General features: G+C 43.1%; 1 protein-coding gene across 2 annotated transcripts in view; it reads left to right on the top strand.

The window, feature by feature from the left end:
• The first annotated feature begins 141 nt into the window (after positions 1–141).
• The window catches only part of ATF6 (activating transcription factor 6), a 79,740-nt gene continuing 65,328 nt past the window's right edge, over positions 142–14,553 (top strand). For both annotated transcript variants that reach the window (XM_086753759.1, XM_086753758.1), the window contains exons 1-9: positions 142–217; positions 307–383; positions 1,954–2,041; positions 2,366–2,460; positions 2,959–3,088; positions 3,335–3,541; positions 7,256–7,476; positions 12,015–12,200; positions 12,623–12,714. In XM_086753759.1, coding sequence (XP_086609885.1) covers positions 145–217; positions 307–383; positions 1,954–2,041; positions 2,366–2,460; positions 2,959–3,088; positions 3,335–3,541; positions 7,256–7,476; positions 12,015–12,200; positions 12,623–12,714 — 1,169 coding nt within the window. In that variant the 5' untranslated portion in view covers positions 142–144. The remainder of the gene's footprint in view (positions 218–306; positions 384–1,953; positions 2,042–2,365; positions 2,461–2,958; positions 3,089–3,334; positions 3,542–7,255; positions 7,477–12,014; positions 12,201–12,622; positions 12,715–14,553) is intronic.

Genomic DNA, 14,553 nt, shown 5'->3' with positions numbered 1-14,553 from the left:
CGTCACCGAACCAGCTCCCGTGGGTGGGCCCACGCACACGCCGTGGGGCCGCCGCCACGCCGTTTGTCTGCCAACGGCCGCCGTAGGCGCGGGGCGGGGCGCTGCCCGGAAGGAGACGTGGGCTTCGGGAGGAAGGCGGAAGTCATGATGGCGGCGGAGGCGGCCGAGTGGGAGCCGGCGGGGCTGCTGCCGGCCCTGGGGAGCGGCCTCGACTGGGGTGAGCGCGGGGAGCAGGGGCTGGGGGGCCGCGGCCGGGAGCTCCCCGCTGGGGCCGGGCCGGCGCTGAGGCCGCTGTTTCTCCCGCAGAGGCGGTGCTGGGCGAGGAGCTGAGCGAGCTGCTGGGCGCCGCCGAGTCGCGGCGGGACCTGAGGGACAAGCCCGACGTGAGTAGCGGGCGGGGGCGGCGGGAGGCCCGGCTCGGGGCTGGAAGAGCCGGCGGGGATCCCCGGGAAGTGGCGCTGGCGGTTTCATGGCGGCTGCCGGGCCGGGGCGTGGGTGGCTGAGGGGCCTTCACCCGTTCAGGCCCCGCTGTGGAGGTGCGGAGTTGCCCATCTGTTAACAAACTGGTGTCAAAGCTAGAGATTTAAAAGCCAAGGTTAAAGGAGAGAGCTTAAGGTGAATGTATGAGGTGCTGCGTCTGGGAAAAGCAGTGTTGTCGCAGGCCTAATGCAGGTAAATGTCTGTAAACCCTGTCCATTTCTGGGTTACGTAAAAGGAGCGGCATGAAGCAGCATGGGTACGTTACACCTGCGTCCACCAGTGCTGTACTTAGCCTGTAAGGTGGCTTCTTGTTTTCTTTTCTATTTTCAGATTCTTCTCCTAAACCCTTTGCTTGCAACTTTATGCATTAATTCTCATGTTTTTTACAATCTGGTCATACATAGTGCTTTTTCTGTCCTGGGGCATTTGCTTCATGGATTCTTCATTCTCTGTTCTTCCTACTGCCTTCTCTCTGCCACTGTGTCCTAACTCGCCTCCAGCACAACCCCTGGGTTGTCCAACATAAAATTCAGGTACTAAGAGTGTTCTTACAGGTGTTCTAGAGCCAGCCCCTGGAGAAAATTTGGGAACTGCTGCACTGCACAAGGGCAGGGTATCGCAGGTCAGCATTAGTTACCTGTATTGAGGGTCTTGCTGCAGAGCTCAGGCTGTGCTTTTTAGTCATTCTTCTTGTAAATGTGCTCCAATGAGCTTTTTCTTCATCTTAGCCTGCAAATACAAGGTAGATATGTACTATTTGTATTTTTCACACAAGTGCTCGTAAAAATGTTATATTTGAGTAGGGAACTGAGACTTGGAGTTGTATCAGCAGAAAAAAACGGAGTAGAAATCTGATCACTGTTTCAAAGGGCGTACAATAAATAGCATATATGAAGTTATTTTAGTCTCTGAGGAGTAATGTCTCCGGCTTTAGAAGATGATGATGTTGGTTTATGCAAGTATAAGGAGACCTAATACATACTGTTGATCAGATCTTGAGCAAATCAGTCCCTGTGTCTCTTTTCCTGCTGGTAAACTGATACTGCTTTTGTTTATGAAGTTCTTTGAGAGCTGATGATGGAAGGGCATTAAGTAAATCTTTCAATTAAGGTGAAGGGGAGGATGCCAACTAGTTGCTAAAACTTGTAGTTAAGTGGCTGGACTTAGAACTTTCAGTTTACAAAAATTACTGATAAAAGTGATAGTTAGTGATCTAATTACTGATAATTGGTGATGGTCTTAAACTGTTGTGCTCCTTTGCTACAGCTCTGAACTTTAAAAGAAGCGTTGTCTCGTGTATTCCAGTTGAGAATTATCCAATTGAGAAGGGCTTTTACCTCTGCGTGTCTTAAGGCAGCTGAAACGATAGTTTGGGTTTGTTTTCCAGAGCTGTAAGAACATTAAAATAGTGGCTGATGGTTTCAATGTATGTTGTCTTTTTGTATTGTTTCTTTTTCTGGACTTTCATTTCAGGAAAATGATCTCTGTAACTTTCATTTTGATTTGGATTTGATGTCTTGGGACTCGGATCTTTGGAATATTTCAGGCCATGCTTATACAGGTAATTTACCTTTTGCGGGTGTGACTATTCCCTCCCACCCCACCCCAGGGTGAGCTGTCGTAGCTTTAAAGTAGTGGTAATTTACGTGAAACTTTTTGGTGTCCTGCAGCATCTAGCTCTGTGATGAGAAGCTATGCTGTGTTTCTGTAGGATGAGTACAGCTGGCAAGGAGCTAAGCCATTTACTATCTTTAATCTCACTATGTTTTCTGCTGTGCCTTGCTTCAGGAATTAAATAGCTGGTGTACGGCAGCATGTTCTTTACTGATGTCCCGTTGTTAAACACCTGTACTTTTGGTAAAATTTCTTTGTCTGCCTCTTGCAGATGCAAGCGTGAAGACAGAACCCTTATCACCAGCCACTTCAAGTTGTTCGGTCCCTTCTCCATCGTCTGCGGACTCTCCGATGCAGAATGTGCCTGTATGTGTGCAGAAACCTCGGTGTAACAAAGATAGCAGCAGTCATTCCAAACCATCTGTGACAAACAAAAAGCCCAGTGATTTACTTATCTGACCGACTTCGTGGCATAAGAGGAAGCAGCTTATTTTTCCAACCCTTGCAAAACCAACTTCCCTTCAGTGGTGTTTTCCTTCCTCTCCTACTGTGACCCATTCTAAAAAGAGCACATTCAGTTTTGTTTCCTCAGTTGTGTGTATTGGCCTGGTTGCCAAACAAAATGCATTCTAGAGACTAGCGGTTGCTGGCTTCTGCCCCCCTTTATTCTTCTGATAATGAGGGGTCCATCTTTGGTTTTCGGTGGTGCTCAGCATTGACCAGAAAAAAACTGCAGAACAAGACCTTTCTTCTGTTTGCTGAAGCAGCAACACAGATATGATGAAAGGCTGTTATACTCTGAACTGCTAGCAGACACTTTTGTGTGTTTCTGAAGCGTAAATCTCATGTACTTTCTGTCTGCAGGATGATGTGGACTTCAGCTGTAGCTCCCAGATGTCTCCCATCTCTCTCTACAGCAAGAGTTGCAAAAGCCCTGCATCCCCTGAAGGAGATGGAGACAAGAAGCCTGCTATCAGCGTCACTTCTCGGTCTGGTATGGAAGACTGAGTTACTTTAATTCCACGTATACTATATATGTTGTCCTGTATACGGATGTTTAACTAACAGACACTAGTATATTCTGTAATTTCTGACTTGCATTTGTGATTGGACATGTCTATTTTTAACAAGTATTATAGATGGGTAAAAAAAAAAAGACATACCAAAAGCCATGTTTTTACTGCTTTAATTCTTTCTTTCATATGTTCTGGTCCAACTCTGACTCTTTTTCCTTTCCTAGCAAATAATTCAGTGAAGACACTGAAGAGGTGTGGTCAGACAGCATCCAGGCCTTTGATACAACCCAAACCCCTTTTGCCTGCTGTACCTGAGGCTCAGGCTAACATTGGCATACCAGCTAAAACCATCATTATCCAGACTCTTCCTGCGCTTGTGCCACTGCCAAAGCATCAGCCAGTTGTTAACATCCAGCCAGCACCCCCTAAAGGTAGGTGAATCATCTTGACTAAGCTAGGTCTTGGGGCTAAATATGTCTTTTTGGGATGGTTGCTAGAATGAAGTTAGCTTTGGTGGGTGAAACGGGAGAGGTAGGGGTACTACATGCTTTGCTGAAAAAGCTTTAGGCTGAAAAGATGACCTTATTCCTCCCTCATATAGTCCTATGGTAAACGGCACTCTCCTGGGCATTGTGTGGAATGGAAGACAGTGTAGCAAGAGACTGTGCTGAGTGATGTCAGTTGTGGAGATAGAACTGCTCATTTGGAAGGATCTCTAGGGGCCCTTTGCTCTGCTTGTGATGGCAAGTGCTGCATAAGGTGATTACAGCGCTATTCTGTCGTATCCAAGGGAGATCCAGCAGGATCAGTTAGGATGGCTTGAATAAAGCTTGAAAGTCTGGGAGGAGTGGTAAAACTTTTTTTTTTTTTTTTTTTTTTTTTTTTTTTTTTTTAAAAAAAACCCATAAGAAACTCCATCGCAGGATTGTGGAACATGAGTTTATGGGTTTTTATGTCACTAAACAGCATTAAATAGGATGCTGTGAAATCTGCTAAGCGTTAAGAGAGCCGTGTCAGAGGTTAGAATAGTTGCTTTCAGCTGCAAGGTGATGTTAACAAGATTAACAGGTGATTTCCTGTCCACTGGTAATTCTTTATTCCTCCTGTTGCCCTGTAACATATTTTTGAAGAAGCTTGAGCTTTCATTCTGAATCCCAAGCGTTATTTTACTCTTCAGCTAAGGCAGTAGGGACATTACTTGCGCTGCTGAAATTTTCAGATGCAGTTGCTCGTTTTCACCAGGTGATGGCCGCAGTCTCTTGCGGTTGACTGTACAGGCACTGGAGCATGGAAGGAAAAGGAGACAAATACTTAAGGCCCTATATCTAGAAATTCTTGCAATAGTGAAAAATGTGTCTTCATTACTAATTACTGACATCAGGAGTTAAGCCAAAGCTGGAGACGCTGACATTTGTTACAACATGCCTAAGATTCTTGCACCGCTTAAAACACAGGTCAGCACAGTCAGTGTGACCTAATTCTTATTCCTTCTGATGTTCCAGCTGATAAAATACCATCTGGAATAAGGAATGTTGGGGATATAGATTTTTTTTTTTATATAGATGTGGTACTGTGAAGATGAGCTTCTCCTTTTCCCTGAAGAAAAGTCAGGAGAGTAGTTTCTGTGGGGCCCTATAGGTGAAATATTTTTGGGAAAGTTATTTACGTGCCATGTATTTACTTTAACTGAGGGTCTGTTTAAAAATTCTATAGTGTCACTTCCATAACAAAAACCATAAGGATCTTTTTCATTATTGAAAATCCCCTGCACGTGACAAGTTGGAGCTTCCAGTTTGAAATACGCTATTATCTTCAAAAGAGCATGAGTGATATTTTTACAGTAATTTTCATCAAAGCTTAAAGAAGGAAGCATGTTCTTATAGCATCACATACTTTTATGCATTAAAAAAAATTCTTGAAATAATCTCAAGTTCACCATTTGAAGTTCTTAAACATGGGTAGTGCTAACTTATGATGTCTTCAAGATTATCTCTGCAAAAAATGAGATCTAATCCTACACCTCTGTCGTGGTTTTGTTAGTGAGGGGGGGCCTAAGGTGGTAGCTTCTGTAGGAAACTGCTAGAAGTCGCTCCCCTTTGTTCAGTGGACTCAGCCGGGCCTAGGGCGGACCTGCTGCTGGCCAAGGCCGAGCCGATTGGTAGCAGAACGTTCCGTGATAACGCCTCTGCGATAACGTATTTAAGAAGGGGAAAACAGAAAACAAAAGAGAGAAGAGAAGATGTGAAGAAGCTGAGCCGGGGCAGAGGCACAGAGGGGGAGGCGCAGGCCTCACCCTCTGGCCTCTTGCCAGGCGGCTGACTGGGCCCGACTCGGTCCAGCCCGGCTGCAAGAAGTGGAAAGGAGATGAGAAGTGAATAAGATGTAAAAAAGATCCTGAGAGACACCTACCAGCCTGTTGTGAGGAACGGCTGCAGACGCCAAGGTCAGTTCAGAAGGAGGGGGAGGAGTAATGCGGCTCCTGGCCAAGATTCCCCTGCAGCCTGTGGTGACGACCATGGTGGAGCAGGTTGTCCCCCTGCAGCCCGTGGAGGTCCACGGAGGGGCAGAGATCCACTTGGAGCCCATGAAGGACCCCATACCGGGGGAGGTGGATGCCTGAAGGCAGCTGTGGCCCATGGAGGGCCCGCTGGGACAGCTGTTCTGAAGGGACGGACTGAACTCTGTGGAAGAGACGACCCACGCCGGAGCAGTTCCACAAAGGACTGTGGCCCGTGGGAGGGACCCCACGCTGGAGCAGGGGAGGAATGTGAGGAGTTCTTCCCCCAACCATGAAGCAGCGGCGTGAAACAACGTATGATGAACTGACCGCAACCCCCATTCCCTCTTCCCCCCTGTGCCGCTCAGGGAGGGGAAGGTAGCAGAGATAACGTTAAGCTTGGGAAGAGGGAGGGGTGGAGGGAGGTTATCTTGTTCTCTGTCTCATTATCCTGCTATTTGTAGTAATAAATGAATAGTTTTCCCCAAGTCGAGTCTGTTTTGCCCATGACGGTAACTTTAAGGATTTCTCCCTGTTCTTATCTCAAACCTCGAGCCGTTTTTCCTTATATTTTCTCTCCCTGTTCTCTTCGGAAGGTGGGGGGAGTGAGAGAGAGACTGCGTAGTCTGGTCCTGATCAGGGCTGAACTACGACAACCTCATACATAAAAGAACTTGGTGCTAGGTCATTTTTCACCTTCCAGAAGGTTTGGTAAATGCTGTAATACATCGTCGTGCACTTTGGTTGGAGTGCTCAGCTGGAACGTGCTGTTTCTGAAAGCTGACGAGATCATCCTGTTACAAAGGATTAGAGACATGTATGTGTTTTCAGACAACAAAATATTACTTAAGCACCTGCTTGAGTTAAATGTAGTTGTTGGACTGAAATTTCTTGGAAGTGACTTTTTAATTCCATTTCAAATTCTGTCAAAATTACCTCATTTTTTCTGCTTGCTTTTCTTTTAAGCTCTGTTCAGCTTGTGCGTACAATTTCTTACATAAGACATTTTTCAATAAATTGGTCTTGTCTTAGTATGAATTGAGGCTTTAACTTATGTTTTGAAAGTGTAACTTGCGTTAGTCTTTCTCATTTATCTTCTTGCTCAGTGCTGTTTCTGAATTAGCTTGTATAGCATGAATCACTTCTGTGTCCTAAGGTTTCAGTTGCGTACAGCAACAAAGTAGGGATGGACAAAAGAGAGAAGAAGAATTGAGGTTGACAGGCTAAGTTCTTGGAAAAAAGTTGCTCAAAGTGCAAAGTGTTGTTAGCAATACTGAAGTGAGTAATGTTTCTAACAAGTGTTGACTTGAGGAGACTTTGAGGAGACACTGGGTTTTAGGAGAAAGCGCGATTTAGTGGCTCTCTTTAGTAGATGTTGTTTTTGTTTGCAGGATGGATTAAGAGCCCTGCCAACTTTTGAGCTGGTTTTTTTTGGTGGTGGTGGTGGTTGTTTTTTTTTTTTCCTTTCTCCCATGCCTATCCTGTGGAATATACTAATGCTGAAGAACTGGACTTCAGATAAATCGGTTGGGACATGAGAGGAAGCAAGACTTTCTACCTTCTGTATCAGTATTCCCCTAAAAACTGGTCGTGTACAAATCCATTTCATATCATATGCTGAGCACCCCTGTTTGTTCTTGTGTTCTAGGTCAATCAGTGGTGCTCCCCCAGTCCACTGTGGTACAGCTCCAGGCTTCTGGGGTGCTTCCTGCCTCCCAGCCAGTCATTGCTGTCACTGGAGGGACCACACAGCTTCACAATAATACTGTGAATGCATTGCCTCCAGCTGCTGGAAATGGCTCAACGAGCGGCAAAATACCAGTGACTAAGCCCTTGCTTCAGAGCACCGCACCAGCAATGGGTCTGGATGTAAGTTCTGACTGTGTGATGATAGCTAATAACCAAAGCTTGGAAACAGTTTTCAGTTATTTGCATGTGAGATGTAATGGGAAAACCAGGTCCTTTAGACTCTCAAGAAGACAGAGCTGTAGTTGGGCTCATCTGATAGGATTTCTAACAGTAAATGGGTAATTTGGCAACTTGGCAAATAGTTTGGGGAGGAACAGCTTGATATCTGCTGGCCTGCCTGGAGTTGCAGACCAGATATGCAAGCATTGTGGTGGAAGGCAGTGCTTTTAGAGAGGCAGCTTTAAGACTTGGTATCAGCCTAAATGCTGCACATCTTACCTGTATTTACTGAAACATGAAAAAACAGTTGCAGCTGCTCTTTGGCACATGCTATAAAACAGGACTTTGAAAAAGAACAAATGTTTCAGGATGCAGCTGGCGCCAGCAGGGTTAAAACATCTTGTGACTGCCGCAGTCAGAGCTGCACAGATGTAGCTGTCACTTGAGCTCTGTAACACGTGTTTTTGTTTGCTAATCTAAGCAGATGTTGCAGGATAAAAAGAAACACTGCAGGACTTTCTTTTGGACTTAGCAGGGATAAACTGTTAGCTTAACACTCAGCCCTTCCGATGGATTAGACTGAGATTTGCTGATAGCAGGCTCTACGTGTGAGGCCCTACCTTGTGCTTGTCCTGATGGCACACGTTTGTGCAGCTTGCCAGCTGCGGGGAACTGCCAGGCTTTCAGTGCGGTCACTCTTCGCTGGGAAACGGGTGAAGAACTTTCCACTAGGAAATTGGACAAAAGAAATGCTGTCTAAGCAAGCCACTCTTCCGGTTGAAGGAAAGAGGTTCTTAACTAAAAAAGCAGATTGCCTTTCCTATTGCAATTAAATTATATGAGAACACAAACAGTAGGTGTGTGAGGGAAGCCGGTTTAGGGTTGTCCTTATAGGGCCTTTCTGTCATGTTTCCACTCTGTGTTGAGAAAGGATTTAATTCTGCCTCCCAGTTCTGTTGATTAAAAAAAAAATCAGAAAATTTAGGAAAAAAAAAGATTATGCAAAATTACTTCAACATAAGTGTGGATTTCTATTTAAGAATCCTGGGTTTTGTGCTGTACATTGGGTAATTTTCATGTGAAAGAAACTCGTTAGTCAAGTTGTGCTCTGTTGAGTTAGAGACAAGAAAACCCAGATATTTCATAAGAACACAGAAAACGCTTGTGTAGGTTTTGTATTCCCACATTTAAGATGCATCTCTGAAGACAGCAGCTTCTGTAAGCTGAGGTAAGAAGCCAGGCAATAGGAAGTTGAAATGGTTTGTACTTTCAGCTTTCTGTTAACTTTCCCAGTGTGCGTACCAAAAACTCCATTAAGTGTCAGAGACATTCTTACTGCCTCGTGCTAGGAATACAGCTTGTATGGAACCGAGGTTAAAATTTGCTCAGAACTGAGTTTTCTTTGGAAAACTAAATTGAGGTAGCAGTGTTTATTTGTAAAGTCCGTGGCTCTATACAGACTCTGGAGATAGAGGACAATCTGAATCTAGTTAGTGCTGTTTGAAGCAAGTTTTTCTGTGAACCTTTCACTTCGTATTTACAACATCTTTTTTGCATGTGTGTGTTAGTGCTGGCATAGTTTTTAAAGCTGGGAAGCAAAACTTGTGTCACTGATTAGTGGTTGATTTTAATGCCAGTGTTTTCCCATTATGGTCTGTGTTTCCTGAGAACCAGAAGTGACTACCTTCAGTGGTAAATTAGTACAATACAACCTACAAAGAGGGAGACTGCAAAAGAAGGTAGCAGGTGTGTTTGCTGTGTTTAATCTTTGTTCAGCACTTGTGCAAAGCAATGTTGCTCAAGCAGTCTGACCTTATAAATTAGTTCCTCTCCCTCTTCTGATTGTCAAAATGCTCAAGCAAGAGGTTTATTTATCATGATGCCAAGCCAGCTGTGTAATGCTTAGTGCCGTACTGCTTCCAGGTTTAAGCGTTGTTGCGCTATTTCACACGTGCAACTCTACGTTTCTTGTATCAGATTTAGGTAGGATTGGGTGTGCAGCTGTGGCTGATTCCCCAAGAAAAGCCTAGCAAGCGCTAGAGGATTGACCAAGGACCTTAAACTGTTTTAGTGATTGCCAACTAAAGCAAAATAACTGAAGGACATGAATAGTTGGGTTTCATTTAAGCAAGCTTAAGATAGAGCAGAAGTGAAACTTGTGTGGCATAGACTGGAATGCAGTTATTGCACCGAGTACCTTGAATTGGACTGGGGAGAGCTGCTGTTCCTGCCAGCATTTGGAGAACACTGACTAAAGGAGGACAGTCTAGATAAATACTATCTGAAACGTAGCTGGTAGTGTCTAAAACAGCGATGGATGTACCTTAGGATGTGCTCTTAGTGTACGAACACTGCACTGGTGCTTTAACTCCATGTTTTCTCCAGGGAAGCAGGTAGGTTTGCCAGAGGTTACAGACACTTAGTCAACAGCTATCCGGTAGTGAATAATCCTGACCAGATCTGCAAACAAGAATGGATGTAAACAATTTGGTCTCCTCTATTTGACTTCATGATGCAAAACCTTTTTTTTTTTAAAAAGAGGATTGTAACTACTTGCTTGGAATATCGTACAACTCAAGCCAAAGCTGCTGCATGAACTCATTCCTTATTATTTAATATCTGGACAGCTGAACTGATCCACGTTGCTGTGTTCTATACACTGCAGTCCTTGGCTAGCCTGAATCTCTTTTTTTCCAAAGTTTTTTCATGTCTGCAGAAGTATTCTTATGTTAAGTATTGTAGGACTTAAATTCAAGACAAAGGTTAGTGATAATGAAAATATGTTAAAATCTTTTCCTTCTCCACTCTCTCTGCTAAAGAGAGAAACTGGAGTAAGTACAAACAGCTTCACTTTCGCAGACTTTTGTTGGTAGCAGCAGACTAGACGTATAATAAGTGGTCTTGACAGAGAGCAATTAGATCAACATGGAGACAACCCAAAATGTTAATGCACTGTAACATGTTTTCTTAGTCTTTGTCACCAGATTGCAGTATCATGAAGAGGAATGACTTCTTCAGACAGCCTGTAGCCAATTTTTCTTGCAGACACCAAAGCCCTAGAGCAACATATTGTCTATGTGTGGGTATATACCAGGAGAGTCGGAAAGCTATGGTGAAGGCTCTTTAAGCAACCACACCTTAACTGGAGCACACTATCCAAGTTCATTAATGTTACTATTCTGTGACTTGTTTATTTTTTCCTAGACTGATACTTCTAGAATAGTTCTCATCTTTTTTCTTTAGCTTTCATACTCTAATAGATACAGGTTACTCCAGTGCAAGTGTTGGTAGCTACTGGAGGATATTCAGGCCTGCATAAGAGACAGCATTTGGTTCTCTTTCAGTGTAAACATCATTAAGGCACATCCTGTTGTAGCTTAATAATGTGATGGAAGTCTTCTGTTTTTAATAAAACTAGAGTTGCTGTTGCTAATCTGTGAGGGAAAGGAAATCAACAGGGTAGTGTTTAAACTTAGAATTTCAAGTAGTTCTGTGTAGCTCTGCAGTATCGATCATCGTTATCCTTGTCAGCAGCAAGATGCTTTCAGTCTAGGTCGTCCCACTCAATGCAAACCACAAAATGAGTGAGTGGTGAAAGATGATAAAATGTTCTTGCTTGGGGAAAAAACTCAGAGTCATCAAGACAGTTGGAGGGTGGGGAGGGACTTTGAACCTTCCCAGTCTGGTCTTTCAGACTGAATGCCTGCTAGTGGTTGGAGTGGATTATGTGCCCTCCTGGAGTGTATTTGCTGGTTTAGCTTCATTCAGAATGAATCTAGTGTGTGTGCTCTACCTGAGACTGTTGTGTGATGTGAACCAACACATATTAAGTGAGACAACCAGGAATGTGCATCAAAGCCACACTCCTGGTCTGAATTAAAATGTTAATATAAATGCACCCAGAGACTGTTTAAACTGCCATGTAAGTGCTTGATACATATAGAATGTGCAATCTGAGGTCAGCAACAGTATTCAGAATCTCAAAAACTTATGTAGCGGAGCTGGAAAAGGTACAGAAACAGGTGTAATCAGTGTAGAAATGGCTTCCATACAGGACAGACTCAAAAAAGTAGGAGTTTGCAGTTAAGAAAGCAAATGACTGATTGTAGCCTATAAAACGGTGTATGGTAAAGTGAAGGTGAAAGGTGTTCTTGCGGACTTGTAGATACGTATTTTCTGTCTTTGCGATTCGATTGTTCAAATCGAACTGCTGCTGAAGTACACACTTTGTGTTCTCTACATATAGGAGAAAGTTGAGAATGCAGGAGAAAATAGAGACAGTGTAGGACCTGATTTTTCACTGTCTGTGAGCTGTAACTCTTGGAGGTGTACTGTGATTCCTAGTTGCCTCTGTGCTGAACATTTTGGCTCATTTGAAGCAGTATGCAGGAAGCTAGCTATGCAGACTTTTGACAAAGTAGAGGAGCAGAAATTATACATGAAATAGAGGCATTTTTAACTTCCGTATCATTGACAAAGCCTCTGAATTGTCTGTCTAGATCAATGTCTTGAGAAGACAGCAGCGCATGATCAAAAACCGAGAGTCAGCCTTTCAGTCACGGAAGAAGAGGAAAGAATACATGTTGGGACTGGAGGCAAGGCTGGAGGCAGCCTTACTGGAGAACGAGAAACTCAAGAAAGAAAACAGCACACTGAAGAGGCAGCTGGATGAAGTAGTATTAGAGGTAAGAGATTGTGATGAAGATCTGACTTCATATAAAGACAGTTGCTGGAGTGGAAGGCACTTGGACAGAAGCATGGAAATGTTGACTGGAAGAACTTTGGGGGTTTCTAGCCCAGCCCTCCAGTCCGAGCAGGACTTTGACCAACTGTGTCAGGACAGCTGTCACGTTATCTAGTTGACTTTTAATTCTGTATTTCATGGTACTTCTGAAGATTTCACTGAGAAGACAGACTGGGTAGAAGCTGAGTACAATGCACAAACAGAAGAGTTTTATTTTTAAGTAGTCCCGGTGTGTATTCATACATAATTAGGCAAACATAAATCTAAAAAGCAAGCATAATTTGGTGTATTTAGCTTCTGACATACCTTTGTACATCTGTGCCCCTGTTTTATTGCATATCTTCCCTGTTTTTTCCTGTCTAGAACCAGAAGCTCAAAGTATCATCTCCAAAGAGAAGGACCCTGTGTGTGATGGTGATACTGGCTTTCATAATGTTGAATTATGGTCCATTGAGGTAAGCTGCCTAGGAGTTCCTCTTTGCATAGCAAGTTTGCTGTCCTGTGATTTTTTTGCTTGAACCTTTAATACAGGCAGTGTTGTGTTTTAAAGCCTTGAGCTTGAAACCTGACTTCTGTCCTTTACTCTCCTCCTGCACAGGGGCAGATTCATCTGTATAATGGTTCCTCTTTTGGAATCCTTCTGGCAACAAGAGCTATATCTTGTACTTTTAATTTCTCTTGGCTTGGCATTTTGTTAATTAATGCAACGTACAGCAGTTTGTCTGCTCTGTTTATACCTGAAGAGATTAAAGAGCTGTGTTTAGGATCCTTTTAGAAAAAGAAGTCACAGACTTTCAGAGCTCATCTGCTTGTTTATACCTGTGCTAATCTCTATAGCTATGAGTTTAAGCTGCTTCTAGTACCCAGTGCAGGAAATCCCACTGTTTCTTCCAGTGCTTTGCAGTCCTGACCGTTAGAAGTGTCTAGCCACAATCTTCCTCATTGCAGTGTAAACCCTGTATTACTTGTCTTCTAGATCAGCTGAAGAGGTTGTTCCCTCTCCTTAGATACTTGAAGCAGTAATCAAAAAACTCTCCTGTTTCCGCTGTGTCAGTGGGGCATAGGAACCAGAGAGCTGGAAGGAAATGCTGTGTTACTTCCCAGACACTTTATAAAGAAATCTGTGTAAGAGAGTAGACTAAAAAGGGGTGAATTTGCGTGTAACTGTCTATTTAACCTGATTTGGAACATAAGGACCTTTTATATGAAGCTATTCCCTTTTTTTCAAAAGGGGAGGGTATTTCAGTAGATTCCCATACAGCAGTGTCTTCCTTTGTCCTCAAAATCCCAGTCAAACTAAGGAATGGAATGGGATAGATCTGGAGGAAGGGTTTCTTTCTGACTATGATAAACTTTTATGATGTTGCTGTTTTGTGTTTTTAATAGTATTGAAACATTTTCTAAAGCTGATATTACTTCTGCTTACCTCAGGCAGTGAAATACAGCTGTTGATTTTACTTTGATATGGATGATTTTACAGTAGACCATTTCTTAGTGCATTTATGTTTCGTATTGGTGTTTTTGACTATCAGGCAGAAAAATCAGCTTATAGATAATAAGCAATTGTTTTTTACATCCAGTCTGCATTTGCAGACATTGCCACTCACTTGAGAGACGCTATATTTACTTGGTGAGAACTAATAGGACCAGTAATCTGTTTGAAACTGGAAGAAATTTTGGTTGTTTTCACATTACAATGAGGAGTTGTAATGCATGAACCTCTTGTTAGTTTTGAGAGGCTTGGAAACGTGCAGGAGATGAGTGGGAAGTCTTTCACCGCAGTGCTCTGAAGTTCCTGTGTCAGCTTCTCCAAGGAATCGATAAGGTGTTGAGCCTTCTTTTTACAGAAGTATCACTGAAAGGTAGCTAGCTCCACAAACCTGATAGTCAGGGTTGCTGTTCTGCTTAGTCCTTAACAACAGAAGCTTCCAATGTTTTTTCAGTGATGTTTTTCAGTCCTTTCAACTTCTTACAGAAATAAGGAATTTTTTTTTGTTAGAATATCCATGCTAGCTTATAGTTCAGGAAAAGTAATTTTTCCTCTGAGTTAGCTATCTGTGGAATACCTAATTTCTATGCAGTGATCAACTGAAAAAAAAATCTAATTTGCAACCTTGTGGCGGTGTTGCCATTTCTCCTATGTGGGAAATAATTTCACTTGCACTCCTCTGTGGAGGTATGACAGCATTCAGGCACAGGATGTTTTGAGTCAAACATATTAGCAGTGAATATTGTATTATTTAAAACCAAAGAAGCATTGCAAAGAGTATGATATCCCAAAAGAGCACAAATGT

The sequence above is a fragment of the Chlamydotis macqueenii genome, chromosome 8 (assembly GCF_036417535.1).
Source record: "Chlamydotis macqueenii isolate bChlMac1 chromosome 8, bChlMac1.mat, whole genome shotgun sequence".
Classification (NCBI taxonomy): Eukaryota; Metazoa; Chordata; class Aves; order Otidiformes; family Otididae; genus Chlamydotis; species Chlamydotis macqueenii.
Note: the sequence above shows the minus strand (reverse complement) of the source record. Positions and strands in the feature narration are given on the sequence as shown.